The sequence below is a fragment of the Scatophagus argus genome, chromosome 9 (genome assembly GCF_020382885.2).
Source record: "Scatophagus argus isolate fScaArg1 chromosome 9, fScaArg1.pri, whole genome shotgun sequence".
NCBI classification, from domain to species: Eukaryota; Metazoa; Chordata; class Actinopteri; family Scatophagidae; genus Scatophagus; species Scatophagus argus.
In genome coordinates, this window is record NC_058501.1 from 16,205,585 (window position 1) to 16,222,307 (window position 16,723).

Here is a 16,723-nt window from a genome sequence, read left to right on the forward strand (position 1 = left end):
AAAACTCATGTACATGTCTACATGCACCCATCGCACATCATCATCCATGTTCTCTTTTCAGGCACGCCAGTCACTGGAGAAGGCCAAGACGGTGCTGGAGGAAGAGAGGCAGAATTTGATATCTGAGCTCAAGAGCCTCCAAACGGGACGCACAGAGAGCGAGCGAGGCCGCAAGAGGGCCGAGGGCCAGTTGCAGGAGCTCAGCGCTCGATTGGCTCAGGCTGACAGAGAGAGGGAGGAGCGGGAAGAGAGAGTGCACAAACTACAGGTGCAAATGGATACAGTTATATGTCTAGTTGTTGATTATTTACCTATTTATTTATTTGTTTTAATAGTTGTTGCTTTGTATGTTTCCCTCTTTACCAAACCAGATTTTGCTTCTGCAGCAAAGAGATCCTCTTGTTTTTTTTCTGTTAAATTTGTCATTAATCCCCTCTCTGTATATTTTCAGTGTGAGATAGAGACTATCTCCAACAGTTTGTCCTCCTCTGAAACCAAATCCCTTCGGCTCACCAAGGAGGTTAGCAGCCTGGAGAGCCAACTGAATGATGCAAAGGTAACAAAGTGAAACACACGTTAGGGTTGGCCCAGATGTGTTGCTGGGCTTTGTCTTACAGGCACAGACACTTTCAGGGTTTTGTTGACACTCTTGTTTATTCTTCTTTTTCAGGAATTGCTTCAAGATGAAACTCGTCAAAAGATGGCTCTTGGCTCAAGGGTGCGAGCGCTGGAGGAGGAGAAGAATGGACTCATGGAAAGACTTGAGGAGGAAGAAGAGAGAGCCAAAGAGTTAACCCGGCAGATCCAGACCCATACCCAGCAGGTAAATCAGACCCATGTAGGCTGTGTTAAACTCTGCTGCTCCCTTTCTTTGAAGTAGATTTCAATCAATGAATTTGTCAGAACGTAGTCCACAGTGGTAAAAGATCCCTTCAAATTTAAATCAGAAAAACACAGTAGAAACATTAGATGTGTGCATTTCAGTTTTTCTTCTTTCTACACACCCCTGACACACACACCCCCCTTCTGCTCCGCCCCTACAGCTGGCAGAGGTCCGTAAGCAGTCAGAGGAGGTGAACACTGCGGTAGAATCCGGAGAGGAGATGCGCAGAAAACTCCAGAGAGAGCTCGACAGCGCCATCCAGAGGGAGCGACAGAGGGAGGAGGAGAAGGAGAGAGTAGAGAGGCAGAGGGAGCGACTGAGGGAGGAAATAGAGGACATGACGTTGGCCCTGCAGAGGGAGAGACAGAACTGCACGGCGCTGGAGAAGAGGCAGAAGAAGTTCGACCAGGTCCGAACCTCATCAGTTTGCTCCCAATCAAAAGATGCCGAGTAGATTTACCTAAAGAGTCTCCCCATGACCTTTTTGTCTCCTTCACCCCTTCAGTGTCTGGCAGAGGAGAAGGCGGTGAGCGCTCGGCTGGCAGAGGAAAGGGACAGAGCAGAAGCAGACAGTCGAGAGAAGGAGACCAGACACCTGGCACTTTCCCGAGCCCTGCAGGTAAAATAACTGCAAGCCTACAGAAATGTTTGTTGTGTATCTGCGGCTGTGGTATTTAATCTTCATCTGTATTTCTGTGTGTAGGAGGCCCAGGATCAGAAGGAAGAGCTAGAGAGGGTCAACAAACAGCTCCGTCTGGAAATGGAACAGCTTGTAAACCAGCAAGACGATGTCGGCAAGAATGTAAGAGTCTTCCCCTCCGGACTCCCCAAGTTTTCTGTGTTTTTTCAGCGTCTCATATCTACATATCTGTGCTAGGTCCACGAGCTGGAGCGGACCCGCAGGGCCTTGGAAACAGAAGCCCAGAACCTGCGAGTTCAGACTCAGGAGCTGGAGGAGGAGCTTTCAGAAGCAGAGAACTCAAGGCTGAGGCTGGAGGTCACCCTGCAAGCGCTTAAGGCTCAGTTTGAGAGGGAGATAAGCACCAGTGAGGAGAAGGGAGAGGAGAAGAGGAGGGCGCTAAGCAAACAGGTAGAGAGAGGAAATCACAGGACGGGTTGTTGCGGTTCTCCTCTCTCTCTAAATCACTCACCTGATTTTTCTTATGTTCTCCCTATGCCAGGTGAGGGAGTTGGAGATTCAGCTGGAGGAGGAGAGAAGTCAGCGGTCTCAGGCCGTTTCATCCAAGAAGCAGCTAGAAGCAGAACTGCAGGAAACTGAGGCCCAGTTGGAGACATCCAGCCGTGGAAAAGAGGAAGCTGTGAAGCAGCTACGGAGGCTGCAGGTAAAACAGAAATTTTCCCATATGTGTATTTTGATTTTCTGTACTTTTTTAAGGCCTGCATTTGGAAAATAAAATCTATATTTATCACAGGGTCAGATGAAGGAAATTCTGCGTGAGTTTGATGAGTCCAAGTTGGCTCGAGATGAGATCATCACACAGTTGAAAGACAGCGAAAAGAAGATCCAAACCCTAGAAGCGGAAGTCCTGCAGTTGACTGAGGTTTGTGCACTTAACTGAAACCCAGCAGTAATATTATAATAATATTACTTTATAATTATATAAAGTGCTTTTAAAATGTTGTTAGGTGCTTTTTAATCTCCTGTATGCATACATTTTTCTGTGCAGGAACTTTCGGTATCAGAGAGGCAGAGGAGACAAGCTCAGCAGGAGAGGGACGAGATGGCCGATGAGATGGTCAACAGCAGTTCTGGAAAGTTAGTATCGCTTTATTACGGCTATACTATGGTCTGTGTGGACTCTTATTGATATTGTACATTTGTCCAGGACGGCACTGTGTGAAGAGAAGAGGAGGTTAGAGGCACGAGTCAGTCAGCTGGAGGAGGAGCTGGAGGAGGAGCAGAGTAACTCTGAGCTGCTAGCAGAGAGACAAAGGAAGACCGCTCTGCAGGTACAGCGGATGTACCTGTATGCACATGCACACACACACACAACATACATGTAAACACACATTATGACTGCCACTGTGCTCATGGTCCAGGTGGAGACTCTGACGGTGCAGCTGCAGGGAGAGAGGACTCTGGCCCAGAAGGCGGAGGCGGCTCGGGAGCAGCTGGAGAGGCAGAACAAGGAGCTGAAGGCCCGACTGGGAGAGATGGAGGGAGCAGTGAGGGGCAAACACAGACTCAGCGTCGCCGCCCTGGAGGCCAAGATAGAGTCGATGGAGGAGCAGCTGGAGCAGGAGAGACAGTGAGAATAACAAAAACTACAAATTACAAATTAATCAGTGTTTGCCAAAATATACAATGCAGATTTTCAGTTCATTAAACCTTCCCCAAAAACTAGAAGACCCCTCCTAAACACAGTTAATGTTTTACCTTGACAAAAATGTCATGAATTGTTTGATGCAGCAAGGATCTCATACAGCACATGTGTACATCTCAGGGAACGAGCTATTGCCAACAAACTGGTGCGGAAGACAGAGAAGAAACTGAAGGAGGTGATGATGCAGGCAGAGGACGAGAGACGACATGCAGACCAGTACAGAGAACAGGTAACAAAATTAACAACTTTTTCAGATTAGGTGAGCCGCAGGAGGGCGATACACAGAATAGTATATGAGCAGGGACGGAGTATTAAATAATCATTTAATGGGAGTTAGGTCAGCTAAGCTTGAGCTCTAATTGTGCTTCAGGGCACAAAGAGACTGTTGAAATATCTTCCTAAAATGAGTGATTTATCCGGCTCAGTCCATCCTAATCCTAATCCTTTCTGGCATCTGTGTGTTCATTGGGAAGGTAGAGCACATTCCACTCTGAAAATAATTCCCTCAGCCACACTGAGACACTTTTCCCAAAACATCATCGGTGATAATCTGGCAGGTTTAATCTGACTCCTGATCCCTACCAGTCCTCCTGCTCCCAGATTAATCTCTCATTTTATATATCTGTCTCTTTCTCTCGTTGTTCCTCTCTTTCCTCCAACCCTGTGCGTCTCTCCCTCATCTCTGCAATACGCTCTGTTCCTCCTCCTGCCCTCCTCCCTCTCCCCTCCTCCAGCTGGATAAGTCAATGGTCCGTCTGAAGCAGCTGAAGAGGCAGCTGGAGGAGGTGGAAGAGGAGAACTCTCGCTCCAACGCCCAGAGGAGGAAGCTGCAGAGGGAGCTGGAGGAGCTCACCGACAGCGGGCAGAGCATGACGCGAGAGATCACCTCTCTCCGCAGCCAGCTCAGGTAATCGTGTGCGTGCATGTGTGTGTGTGTGTGTGTGTGTGTGTATGTGTATATGTATTTTCTGTGTATGAATGGTCATCATTTGTTGCTGTTGTTTTGTTTGTTTTAACCTCCTATTAACTTGATATGATTTGCTTTGCTCTTTTGTTGCATCCGTTTGTGTCCATCTAACACTGACAAACTGTCCATCTGTCTCCGTCACACCAACACTCAGCATCCCTGAATGGTGAGCAGATAAGTAGGTCACTGTGTGTCATATTTTTTATTATTTGTATGTGTGCATAGCCGTGTGTGGAAGGAGGGGGAGGCTTAAATATGTCATTTAGGTGTTTCAGTAATAGTGTAATAACAACTAATAGCACCATTAGTGGTTGTTTAATTGATTTGCCGACCTGCATCCATTAATCCCTAATTGATTAAACATTTATCCAATAATGTATCAAGTTAAAAGGTAAGCAAACATTTGCTGTTTCCTCCTGTTCAAATTTGGAAATTGCTGTTTTTTTTGTCTTATGTCTTTATAATTCTAATTCTAATTCTATAATTTTAGAATCCTTTATTGGTCTGACACAACAAGCAATTTGGAGGCGTCACTTCAGATTTTTTTGTACTGAACTATTGATTTTTGATTTTGTACTGATCAAGATCATTGAAAGTAATATATAATAGTAATTGGTAATAACAGGTTGATTGGTAATAATAATCAATAATCTGCTCTGCTTTGATGGGAGCATTTTATGTTTTAGAAAGATGAAGAGTCTTCTCCTTGGGCTAATAATACTGTGGGGACTAATAAGCCTAAAAAGTACATCCTTTAGAGACTCTTTTTGCAGATTCACATGTTGGGAAAGAGGCACTCAGCTGCTTGACATCTGGACTGTCTCTTGTCCAGGCGTGCTCCGTTGCCCCTGTCGATGCGTGGACGCAGAGCGCTGGTAGACGACCTCTCGCTGGAGAACTCCGACTCGGAGGAGCCTCCTGCCTCGCCGACGCCCTCCTCTGGACTCCCAGGGACCCCAACTCCCTCCTCTGACCACAGCCTTGACCCTCCGCCTCCCTACACCGTCAACAACACAGAGTGATGCAGTCACAGATTCACATAATGTACACACACACACACACACACACACATCTGCCTCTCAGGGGTGAAGGAATGGCATGCACACAGTACATTATACGACAGTTTATAAGTAAGTAAGTAAGTAAGTAAACTGATTGAAGATGCAAACATCAGGCGCTATAACTTTCAAACAACCTCACTGATAAAATTAGATTTTACAAAGAGGCAACTCAAACTGATTTTTATTTTGTAACAAATGTGACATAAAGAAACAACAAAACAGAGACTGGAAATTTCTACATGACATCTTGTAATTCACTTCTGAGAAACTAAAGTACATCTACCAGACTTCCAAGGGGAAAGTGAATTATTATCAGCTAATTTCTTGATGCTGTACAGTGATTAGGAGGCGGAAAACATGATGGTAGCTATGTCTTTTACATTAGGAGGTATTTTAAAACTAAGCCATGTTCAACCCTTTGATGAGGAATTCCCTTTGAATCTGATTTCACAAAGGGCTACTTGAGCACGAAAATACTTCTGCAAGGTGTTAAGACAATCTATATACATGTAACACAGTCGCTAACAAGAGACATCAAGTGCACACACGGGGCAGAGAAGTCATCTTCTTTATGAGTGTGTGTTATGAGCAAATATGATTTCTGACATCTTCAGTGTGTCAGTTTTTTTAAAAAAAACACAAATGAGGACATTGGAATTATCAAGCAGAGAGAAAAATTAAAAAGTGGAGGACATTTTACATGAGTTAGCAAAAGAGAGATGACAATTAGTATCCAGTACCTAAATAATTAAATGTTTATTGGAAATGATCAGAAAATGGGAAGCATTAGTTTCATCTCAATTTGTCAAAACTGTAGAGACAAACAGCCGTGAAAAGCAGCCAATATGCAGTACAGCTGCTTCAAAGTTGTTCTAAGTGATAAATCCTTTTTCTGTAGGTTAGAAACGGTATGTTGTTAGACAGATCAGTAGGTATTAGATAGTTTCTTTAACTAATATTTGAACATATTGCTTCAGAAATTTGAATTTGTATAATTTATATCCGATGTGAACTTAAGTTATTTTCTGTACGTGGGGGGAGGGGGCATGTTAGTCTGATTCTTTGGCCTCCTGCTGGCCCTGATGATTCATACTTTTCAGTTTCGGTCAGCGTCACAGCATCAGGTCTCATGGAGGTCTTTTCTGAGGGTTAACTGGTTTGATTCAGAGTGTCTACCATGTCAGCGTAACTAGAAACAACATGTTGAGAACTGTATTAACTGATCGGTTTTTTTTTCCTCCCAAGCAGAACGAATTGTGACTCATAAACTCCTCACATTTTATTTTGACAGGCACTTTGTACATTGTAATTTTGATTTTTTACTGAGTAATTGTAAATTATTGATCAAAGCTCTTTTTGTGTGTTTAACCAAATGGTGGGCGTATGGATGAGAAAAAGGGACTTAAAACTGTAGTTAGTGTAGAGTAGCTGTAGAGTAGAGTAGATGACAGGGGTAGTGGCTGGTTAGGTATTCTGCTGGAGCTTTTCTTAGCAGAATAAACTCTCTGCTCACAGTTCCTCTGCAGAAGATTGTAGAATAACTGAGCACGAGACTCAGAGCATTTTCAGATACTAGTAGTATTAGATTTAAAAAAAAAAATGACAGCGGAGGAACTGAGGAATGAATTTTTATGATGCAAATGGCAAGTAGAACAAAAAGTAGGGGTGTTTTTTTTGTACCCTGGCTACCAACTCAAAATGACAGTCATGTGTTTGGTATCAGCCAGACACAAGCAGCTTGATGACCCTGTTGTGTCAAACCTGGTTTTAGAGATGATTTTTTTTTTTTTTTAATTTTATGTAAAACGTCTCCATTTTTCTCTGCAGGTTTTTGTTTCTGGTTAGTTTAACCTTCTTCAGCACCTGTTTGCCTGTCATAGCTTTAAGTCTGGCCAGGAAGTTAATGTGATGTCTGTAGTTTTTGACATACACACAAATAGCAGTCTTTTAAAGGAGTAGTTTAACAGTTTGGGGAATACGCATATTTTAGTTAGATTTAGTTAGTTGAGACGATAAGTATTAATGTCTGTACGGGAGAAATGAAGCTACAGCTAGCAGCTGCTTAGCTTAGCATGAGGACTGGAAACAGTGAGCCAACCAGCCTGGCTCTGTGCAAAGGTAACAAAATACCAGCACATCTGAACCAAAACAAATTGCATCTATGTTTTTGAGGGGCCGGACTATTTCTTGACAGGCGCAGTAAGCGGAGACTCCTGGGAGGCACTGCAGCCGACGAAGAAGTAGCCTGGCAAATAATTCAGCATAAAATTGCAAAATGTCTTTTTTGCAAGTTTTTTTTATGCAGATTAAACAAACAAGATTAAATGTGAGAACTGCTGAGCTTCAGTGGGTTAGTTTTGTTAGCTCAAGTCATCCGACTGTAGCTTCATGTTTATTTTACCGACACGAAAATGGTAACAATTCTCATTTAACTGAACAGCAAGAAAGCAAATAAGTGTATTTCCAGAAATGTAGAGCTATTCCTTTAAATTATAAAGAATGTCACTGGAGCTTTAGCTTTCAATTGGAACTAAAGAAGGATAAATATTGTGTAACTGAAATCACAAATGTTTTTTCTGATTCTCTGAATGTTTTCTTTTTATTCTGGTTATATATATCTTATATGACTAAAGATTAATGGTCATGTTTATATTTAATTACTGTTCCCTCTCTTGCTTTAATTTTAAAATAAAAGGTGTATATTTTAACAAAACAGTAATTCAAAGGTAATATCTGCATTGACGAAACAAGAACAATGAGTGTGTACAAACATCCCATGTGTATCCATATTTTCATAAATTTTAGGGTTTTGTTTTGTTTTTTTTTTGTTTTTTTGTCATGCCAGGTTCACCGCGATTCACACTAAGTGGCAGGTGAAGAAAGATCAAAGCAGTTGGGTCAAGACAGAGTTTGACTACTGACAACACATATGTAACACCCTGTTAACGGGTTTTGTTTTTTACTTTCTGTACGTACAATGTTTTGATTTTAGCAATATGCAAAGGATTTTGTCTGACACTTTGTTTTTGTTTTGTTTTTTAAAAGGTATCGTGTAAATGCTGCACTTTACACACGACCAGTGCAGATGAACCCAGCTGAACACTGCTGGCGCATTGTGTCTGCTTTGTGGGGTCTTAAAGAGGCTGACATAGCATTAAGCCAAATGAGCTGACGCCACGTGTCATCACAATACAATCTGTCGCTCACTTAAATGTTGTAGTCTCAGAATGTCATATCAGCGTCTAAACATGGCGACTTCGTTCACGCCTTGATAGACCAAAATCTGAAGACGCGTGGACTGAACTGCTGGAACGAGAACAGAAAACATCTGTTCATCTGTAGCAAGAGACGAGGCCGATGCTTCTCTGAGGTGTTATTTTTCTCTCTGTATTTGTTTATGGCTACTGTGGAACTTGAAACGTTTTGAAAAAATGTGTTTTATTGTTTTAGCCTTTTTTTGTTAATGATGCTGTAATTATAAAACATCTGACTGGGGTTAACTTTAATATATGTCGTTGGTATTGATCTTTGTGTTTCTGTGTGTTTCTTAGAGATCGTAAGCCTGCCTTGCACACATACTGCACTGCGCTTAAGTGGTACAAATTTGAGGTACCTATAGTCCACAATATCTCAGGGGGAAATACTGCGCTTTGTACTGCACTTCAGTTATCTGACAGCTTTAGATTCAACATATGAATTTTACATAAAAAATTATCAGTTCATAACATCTGATGCATTTTTGTAGATTCGCTTACAAAACAGTATAGTTTAAGATGAACATTAACATTAATCACAGCTGTAAAATGCTCACGCGTCAGTAGTAATAAGCCAATAATATACTGTCTCATATACACCTTAATACACTCAAAAGCGTCCTAAGAGAAATAAGAGTAATTTTACTGAGTAGTACATTTTGACAATAATTCTTCTGTACTTTAACTTCAATGATATTTTCAATGCAGTATTTTGCTCGTTACAGCGTATTTTTTTATTGCAGCATTGTTGCTTACGTAAAGGATCTAAATAATTCAAATCTTCCACCATCACTGATACTTGTACACACACAGACACGCACACGAAGAAAACTAATGTTGTGATTTATCAACTTTAGAACACTATTTAGCTGTGGTTTATTGGCATTATGAATATTTTCCGGCATGTTACACTTAGGCAATAGTATCACTGTAATCAATACACAGATTGAGAGTCGCACACAGCTAACGTTACAGTTAAAAGAGTTAATAACATACTATACAGGATCTGTCAATATGAGATATTGTGATACTAATACACACAAATATAAATATTCAAAGCCAAGGCAAAATCCAAGATGCATCACATCCATGTTTAACCACCTAAACGAAGAGGAGATGGTTCATATTCCTTCTGCCCCCTCAAAATTTACAGCAGAACATCCATGCATCACTCTTAATGTTTTTCACGTACATCCAGTAACTAACAAACAAATAAAAAAAGACCAGACTAGCAATCGGGTGACTTCCTGTCCTTTAAGATATCGTTGAACAGCCAGTCATCCTCCTGTGGTGGAGTGGGTATGGGGCGGTGCTCAGGGTTAAGAAGAGGGACTGAGAATGACTGAGCAACACCTTCAAATGGTGTAAAGTTTTGGTTATTCAACAGCATACAGGCACTCTCGTCCTGAAGGTGCTGGTACGCCTGCAGCTCCGACACATAGTGGTTGCTGAGTGATGTGGGAAGCTGGTTTTGGATGATACACTGAGATTGCTTAAAATTGTTAAACTGTATCTCTGCATTGTCTGAACTTTGCCTCAGCGCACTCTGGAAATGGTTTACTGTCAGTCCCTGAACTCCATGACTGCTGTATCCATACTCGTATCTGTACTCACCTGACTCACAATGTAGATCCTCCACCTCAGCTCTGCTGCTGCATATCCTTTCTGTGAAACTATCTGACTGATCTGCAAATCCAACATCATCAGCACCAACTTCCTGTCCGGCATCACCTTGGCATGCACAAGTACTTTCAAAATAGGTCTCTAAATCTGTGCAACCCAAGTCCTTGCTACTGATGCTCAAAAGATCCATAATATCCGTCCACTGACTTTCTGACATGTCAACAATGTTCTTCTGGGCTTGTGTACAGGTTGAGAGGTCTGTGAACATTTGGACTGACAAGTCGCAAGAGTCAAAAGATGATGGACAGACTCCTGGAGAGAAGACCGGGGAGATGTCCACATTTTGACCGAACTGGATGAAACCGGAATCCTGTTGAGCTGTTTGAGAGTCTTCTGAGAGGTTGTTGCTTGACTTCATTGGACCTTCATCACTGCAATACTCAGTATGAAAGACATGAGTCCCATGGTGACAGTCTACAGGGGAGTTCATAGATGTGAACTCAACCAGTTGGTGATTTCTGCTCTCCTTTTTCTGTCCTGCTTTGCTGTGGTTGTTCTTTCGAGTGGTGCAGCTGGTGGGCTGTGATTTAGAGTGTCGTTTCCAAAGATGTCCCGAGTCTGGCTGCTTCTTTTCACTGATTTCAGTTGCATTTGAGCCAACAGAGATGTCACTCCTTGACTTAGAGATATCATCTGTACCTGTGTGAACACTGTCCTTATCTGGATCTTGTAGACAACCACCTGACTGGTCCTGTGTCTCTGGCTCCTGTGATGGAAGAGAAGAGAGGTTTTTTCCCTCCTCTTTGAAATAAAGAGCAGATGCCAGCCGGTGGTTTGCCGCTTCTATGTCCGCAAACTTTCTGTCGAGAGAGACGGAAGAGAAGAAGAATGAAATATTGAATGACAGTTTCCAAAGATGCCGTGAGACAATGGTTTACAAATAGTTCAGCACTTTGGGAAAAATGCTTAGCAGCTAGTTAGCTTAGCTTAGCACAAAGGCTCTAAATGTGAGGAAAGAGTCTGGCTCTGCCCAAAAGTTACAGAATCTGTTGACTGTCAACACTATATAGTTTGACTGTTGAATCTGTACAAAAAACATTTTGTGTTTTAGCAGGGGGTTATGTACAGGATCAGTGGTGACTTTCTGGGGTCTCTGATGGAAACCTCAAGCTGACGACAAAGAAGGCTGACTTGTGCGCCATCTTACATTTCCTCATTTGCAGTCTTGTGTTGAGTTAAGCTAATCACTGTATCTTCATATTTACTGTACAGACATGAGGGTTCTCATGTTCTCATATAACTCTCAGCAAGAAAACTGTTTCCCCAAATTTTCCTTTCAACTGAAGCCATGTACCAACCATCAAGATAAAAGCTGTGATCAACAGCCAAGAGCAATTCATCATTCTTTGATTTTTTTTTTTTTTTAATTTAGAGGAATTTGGAGGCAGAAAAAATGCCTAGTTTCATAAAAGATTAAACATTTTTGAAAAAAATCAGAATGTTTTTTTTTTAATATCAGCTGACATCAGCATTTTTCTGACACACCTTTGAATCATGTTGTGCAGGAAGCGACGGTGGTTCACTTGACGTTTGGACGGTCGGTGCTTCCGGGGTTTCTGAAGGGTCCTCATCATGTGACCTGCTGCTGAAGTAACAAAGGTGTAGAGGTCACAACCCCACGGGACCCCTCGCTCCAGCCCAGGCTCAAGAGTAACAGAGATGGATGGTCTCATGGCTGAGAAAGAAAGGGTCGGAGTTACGAAACAAGAGATAAGAGAAGATAAAGAAATGAGAGGGGAAAATGTTTAAAAGACAAATTCATGTGAGTGATTAATACTGTGTTGAAATCTAATCAAGTGAGCTGCACTTTAAGTTATTACACATGAAAGAAAAATGAATTGTTTCTTTCATTGAGCTTGTTAACGTTTATCATTTGTTTTCATCAAAAATAGCACAAGGGAGTTTTCTTGAAAATAAACCACTTTAAAAAAACAAACTGTGACTGTAACAATGTGACTCAGTTGAGTTTCTCAGGTACTGTACTTAATTGCAGTTTTGAGGTACTTGTATTCCTATCAGCTGCTATTCCATAGCAAAATTTTGTACCAAATCATATCTATTTCACAGCTGTAATTAGCTGCTCTGGGGATTAAGTTATTATATACAAAAACCTATACTGATCTTATAAAATACACTGTATTGCTACAGATTAATCCACACAGTTCACTAATCTACTGCACAGTTCATGAGTTAAAATCGGCTTCCCCTTCACCCAACAGCAACATAAAATTCTGCTTACACATTAAAGAGATAAGATAATAACGTAACACCAATGGGAGCCATTTTCTGCAAAACAAGTTCCCTTCACTTTCGACATGTTTTACTGCTAATACATATGTACTTTTACTTTACATTTTGAGTATTTTTACGCTGTGATATTTTACATCAGTAAAGGTCAGTACTTCCTACGCCATAGCCTGTCATTACTGTTACAGAGTGATAAATTACAAGCCTGCACTAACAGTCTGTTATGTCAGCTCTTCTGTTCAGCTCAATAGAAATTTATGTAGCACGTTTACCTTATTACTCCTCAGGCTGCTGTGTCCTCTTGTCTCTCCCTACAGACTGCACTGAGGACTCAGTTTGACGGACACGAGCTGCTTCAGAGAGAGAGAGAGAGAGAGAGAGAGCGAGAGAGAGGGGTGGTAATTTAATTGTTCATGTATGTCTGTGCATGTATTGTGTGTCTGTGTGCAGCAAATTAAGTCAAGTGACATGAGCGCTCAATGCAAATGCACAAATTCTCCCCTGTTTTTCTCCAGCAGTATGAATGAAACCCAACTTGACAAATTGATAGTGGGAGAGGAAGTGAGACACGATGAGAGGCTCTGAAAAGAAAGAGGCAATTATCTGAGAAGTCAACCGCTTGTGGAGGTGTGGGCACACGTCTCCATTGTGTGCCCACACCAAAGGCAGCTTGTTAAATACTGGGAGACACAAACGCACCGGTTGAGGCGGTTAACAAGCCCTTAATTGACGAGCTTAAACTCTGACCCTAATTATCACATTCTCAGAGGGAAGAGCTAAGATGGTTGCTAGTGGCTTTAATTGACCTGTTCAATTCAATAGCACACCTTCCAAGTACAGAGTTTTACATATCTATGGCAGCAGGTGGGTGAATAGAGGCTGTCCTTTTCACAAAGGTGAGAGACAGCAAGAGAGACACACAGCAATGAAAACAAAACCACAACAACAAGTTTTATGTGCATCTTTTGATTATTTTATTTTCTTACATCCAGTGTCCCATTGAGATATGTTGATATTGATGTACGTCTTCACCAGGGCTTTCTTATTTTTAATGCAATTTTTTTTTTTTTTTGTTGCTGGGTTTTCAAATCTGGAAAAAAGTCACACAGCAACATACACCAAAATGTGTCATGAGACATAAACATACAGTGTCATTTCCTGTTGAGTTCCTTGTTCAGCGTCTTGTTACATGTAAATAATTCCCTTTTCCCAATTTGTGTCAAAATCATGTCCTTTAACCTTTCAGCTGAACATATTTCTTGAATTCCAGTCGTGTATCAGTCTCTTCCTACTGCCTCCTCAGTGTTCCCTATGAGCACAGCACAGCACAGTCACAGAATAGTTTTAACTTTGTGCAACTCCAGCAAGAAATGAGTATAGTTTCCCTCCATATCACAACATGAGTGTTTGAAGAACTGAGCGAAGCTTTTCTAGCCAGACTGCACCTCCTGTCCTGACAGTTTAGTATATTGTGTTACATCTTGCACCATTTTTCATCTAAAAGTTTGACCCTTTATCTCAAACATTAGTGCAACAATGCAGCATGTCTTCTGTCTCATCTCATTTACTCTTACTTCACTCAAAGCAAGCAGGACTCACTGCTGCAGGAGTAGCATCTATTTATAGCGACACCACATGTGCTTGTGACCAGAGGGCTACACAGCAAACTTCCCGCTGGGTCTCAGCACTTCACCGAATGAGCGCGATCTGTGGTAAGTGACTCTTACTGTCTCTCAGACGTGAGGGAAAATTACTCAACTGACGAGGCATAAGAGGTGTAATAAATCACACTGTGTTATAAAAACGATGCGTGCAAGAGGTTCGTCTTCCCTGCTAATGGAGCTTCAGGCAATGATATCGGTCTACATATGCATGAATTCAGTATGATGTCTTGACAGAATGTGATTCTCATAACCTTTGTCTGCTACAAACCATTGCCTTGTGGGTCACATGTGGTATTTTCTCAGATTCTTCTCTGTGGTGGGCTGACATAAGGTCTTATCACACATTCTCTGCAACAGTGACAGAACTTTGACCGGGTGAAAACAAGATCTCTCCAACTTGTACATTCATTTCAGCTCCTCCTCGTCTGACAGGACCAATAGGAAAGGAGCTTGTGTCTCTTTGGCTTTGGAAGTTGAAGGAGAGGGTGAGGAGAGCTTCGCTGAAAGGTAGGTTTTGCTACTTTTTGGATAAAGGCCATCAAGACGTTACAATTTCAACATGACATAGAACACGTGTTGTGTGATTCTAGCCACCATTAAAGTCCTCATACCCAGGACCTTTATCATGAATGAATTCTCTGATCAGATTTATCACCATGAACCGGGCCTGGGCTGCGTTTAAGGCTCATCCATACATCGGTAACGTCCTGGGATACACAACACTGTTTGCCTCTGCTGACCTCATACAGCAGAGTGTGCTGGGTGGGAAACACACAGCAGGACCCACAACAAAGGGTCCAGCTGGCATCGACTGGTGTCAGACGGCTCGAGTGGCGACTGTCGGCTTCTGTTTCCATGCCAACTTCAACTACCACTGGCTCAGAGGGCTGGAGAGGATGCTGCCGGGAGGCGGAGTAAAGGCTGTGGCAGGGAAAGTTGTGGTGGATCAGCTAATCGCAGCTCCTCTCACCATCAGTGCCTTTTATATTGGTAAGTGTGTTACAAAACGTATTGATCATTTGTTGTTCTTATTACTGATAGCTATGTGTGGCTCTGTGTGGGTCTTATATTCTAATTGAGATACGCTGATGTCTGTTGTATTGCATTTATTTTATTAAAGCTGAATCTGTATTTCAAAACAATCTCAACCTTATTTTAATTTCAGTCCCCTCAGTTCTCCACTTATGTTCTTATAGAAGTTAGATAACACTCTGGTACCAGTTTATTTTATGGGTTTACAGCTTTCTGAAAAGAATTATGTAATGTTGAGTCTGTTTCACAAAGATGCACTTTGACTATGGCTCAAACCAATTAATCCATCCAGCAAACAAGGAAGTCTTGGCAAGCCACTAATCAAGCTACTGACATATTTTTTACAAATTGGATTAAACTCTTAGTGACAATGCTGACTTATTACTACTTATGGGAAAATAGCTGTGTGTCTGTAAGAAATTCTGCAATTAAATCCATTTAAATATTAAATAATTTTTCATTTATTATTGTAATGTTTACTCTCAATATACTGAATGTTGAATTTTGCTGTTGGACAAATTTTAGATTCTTGCGTGTTCCACTGAAGAACTATTCAGTAATTATGCACCCAGAAAATAAAGTGCTTGACCATATTAATAATATCAATATCCATTGATATTAAAAAAACAGCTTTCCAATAAAATAAATCAACAGTTATTGGATCCAGCAAAGATTCAGTGAAACATTCAACAGCCATCTCTACCTTCTAGGTTTAAGTTTACTGGAAAACAAAGATGACCTGCTTGAAGACTGGAGACAGAAATTCTGGACATCTTACAAGGTACACACTCAGTCAAAAGTTGCTCTTATTAGACTTTCATTTATTGTATTATTATAAAATGCCATGTCTGTTTATCCTCTGTCCTTCTCTTTAGACTGGAGTGGTGTTTTGGTCAACAATGCAGGTGAGATAATTTTGTATTCCTCCCATTTTTGGTAACTTTATGTCAGTCTTCACAGATTCACACACGTGCACACATATGTAGAAGATATACAAGAGTGTAGAATGATATTTTTTCATCTCTTCCACCACCTCAGGCAGTGAACTTTGCCCTTGTCCCCCCTGTGGCACGGACAGTCTTTCTGGGAGGCGTTGCACTGGCTTTCACAATCTACCTGTGTCACCTCAGACAGCAGCAACGCCACAAACTTGAATAAACTGGAGATCCTGTGCTCCATAATGCTCCATAGTCTTTTTTAAATACTAAATGCTTCATTGTTTCAGGTATTGTTTTTGTTGGCAACTCATTGTGTAAGGGCAGAATTCAGTTGTTAGAGTGAGTAGATTTACTGAAGAGACAATGGAAAGTTCTTAATAAGCAAATGCAAATTGTGAAATTTCCCAGACTGGGATTAATAAATCAACAGTAAGATCAATAATGTCTGAGTTTAGTCCTGCTGATCCTCATGTTAGTGTTGTTTTTTTTCTCTGAGAACACAGAGAACACGATAATAAATCCTTATTTATCCTTATTTAAATGCAAAACTGTTACAGTGCATCATATACTGGAATAACTTCATTGATGCTGCCATACATTTTCTAACCAATAAAGGTAAATTATTTTATTTCTTGTTTTTGTTTCATTC

The 16,723-nt window shown here is 41.3% G+C and overlaps 2 protein-coding genes across 9 annotated transcripts in view; both read left to right on the forward strand.

The window, feature by feature from the left end:
* Nucleotides 1-8,781, forward strand: part of myh14 (myosin, heavy chain 14, non-muscle) — a 29,022-nt gene extending 20,241 nt beyond the window's left edge. For 5 of the 8 annotated variants that reach the window (XM_046399438.1, XM_046399439.1, XM_046399441.1 and 2 more), the window contains 16 exons: nt 62-268; nt 452-556; nt 671-823; nt 1,044-1,292; nt 1,389-1,502; nt 1,587-1,685; nt 1,761-1,973; nt 2,065-2,226; nt 2,317-2,445; nt 2,572-2,660; nt 2,731-2,854; nt 2,945-3,153; nt 3,349-3,457; nt 3,963-4,135; nt 4,350-4,361; nt 5,028-8,781. In XM_046399438.1, the coding sequence (XP_046255394.1) occupies nt 62-268; nt 452-556; nt 671-823; nt 1,044-1,292; nt 1,389-1,502; nt 1,587-1,685; nt 1,761-1,973; nt 2,065-2,226; nt 2,317-2,445; nt 2,572-2,660; nt 2,731-2,854; nt 2,945-3,153; nt 3,349-3,457; nt 3,963-4,135; nt 4,350-4,361; nt 5,028-5,217 (2,337 nt within the window). In that variant the 3' untranslated portion in view covers nt 5,218-8,781. Of the gene's footprint in view, nt 1-61; nt 269-451; nt 557-670; nt 824-1,043; nt 1,293-1,388; nt 1,503-1,586; nt 1,686-1,760; nt 1,974-2,064; nt 2,227-2,316; nt 2,446-2,571; nt 2,661-2,730; nt 2,855-2,944; nt 3,154-3,348; nt 3,458-3,962; nt 4,140-4,349; nt 4,374-5,027 lie in introns of those variants that run through there. The other 3 variants (XM_046399444.1, XM_046399440.1, XM_046399445.1) reach the window with 3 other exon arrangements.
* Nucleotides 8,782-14,760: 5,979 nt separating this feature from the next.
* On the forward strand, nt 14,761-16,699 carry si:ch211-120k19.1 (uncharacterized protein LOC563199 homolog). The gene is made up of 4 exons (XM_046400022.1): nt 14,761-15,094; nt 15,847-15,917; nt 16,012-16,041; nt 16,175-16,699. Exons 1-4 carry the CDS (start codon nt 14,761-14,763, stop codon nt 16,292-16,294), a joined length of 555 nt encoding a protein of 184 aa, XP_046255978.1. The 3' UTR covers nt 16,295-16,699.
* The last annotated feature ends 24 nt before the right edge of the window (nt 16,700-16,723 follow it).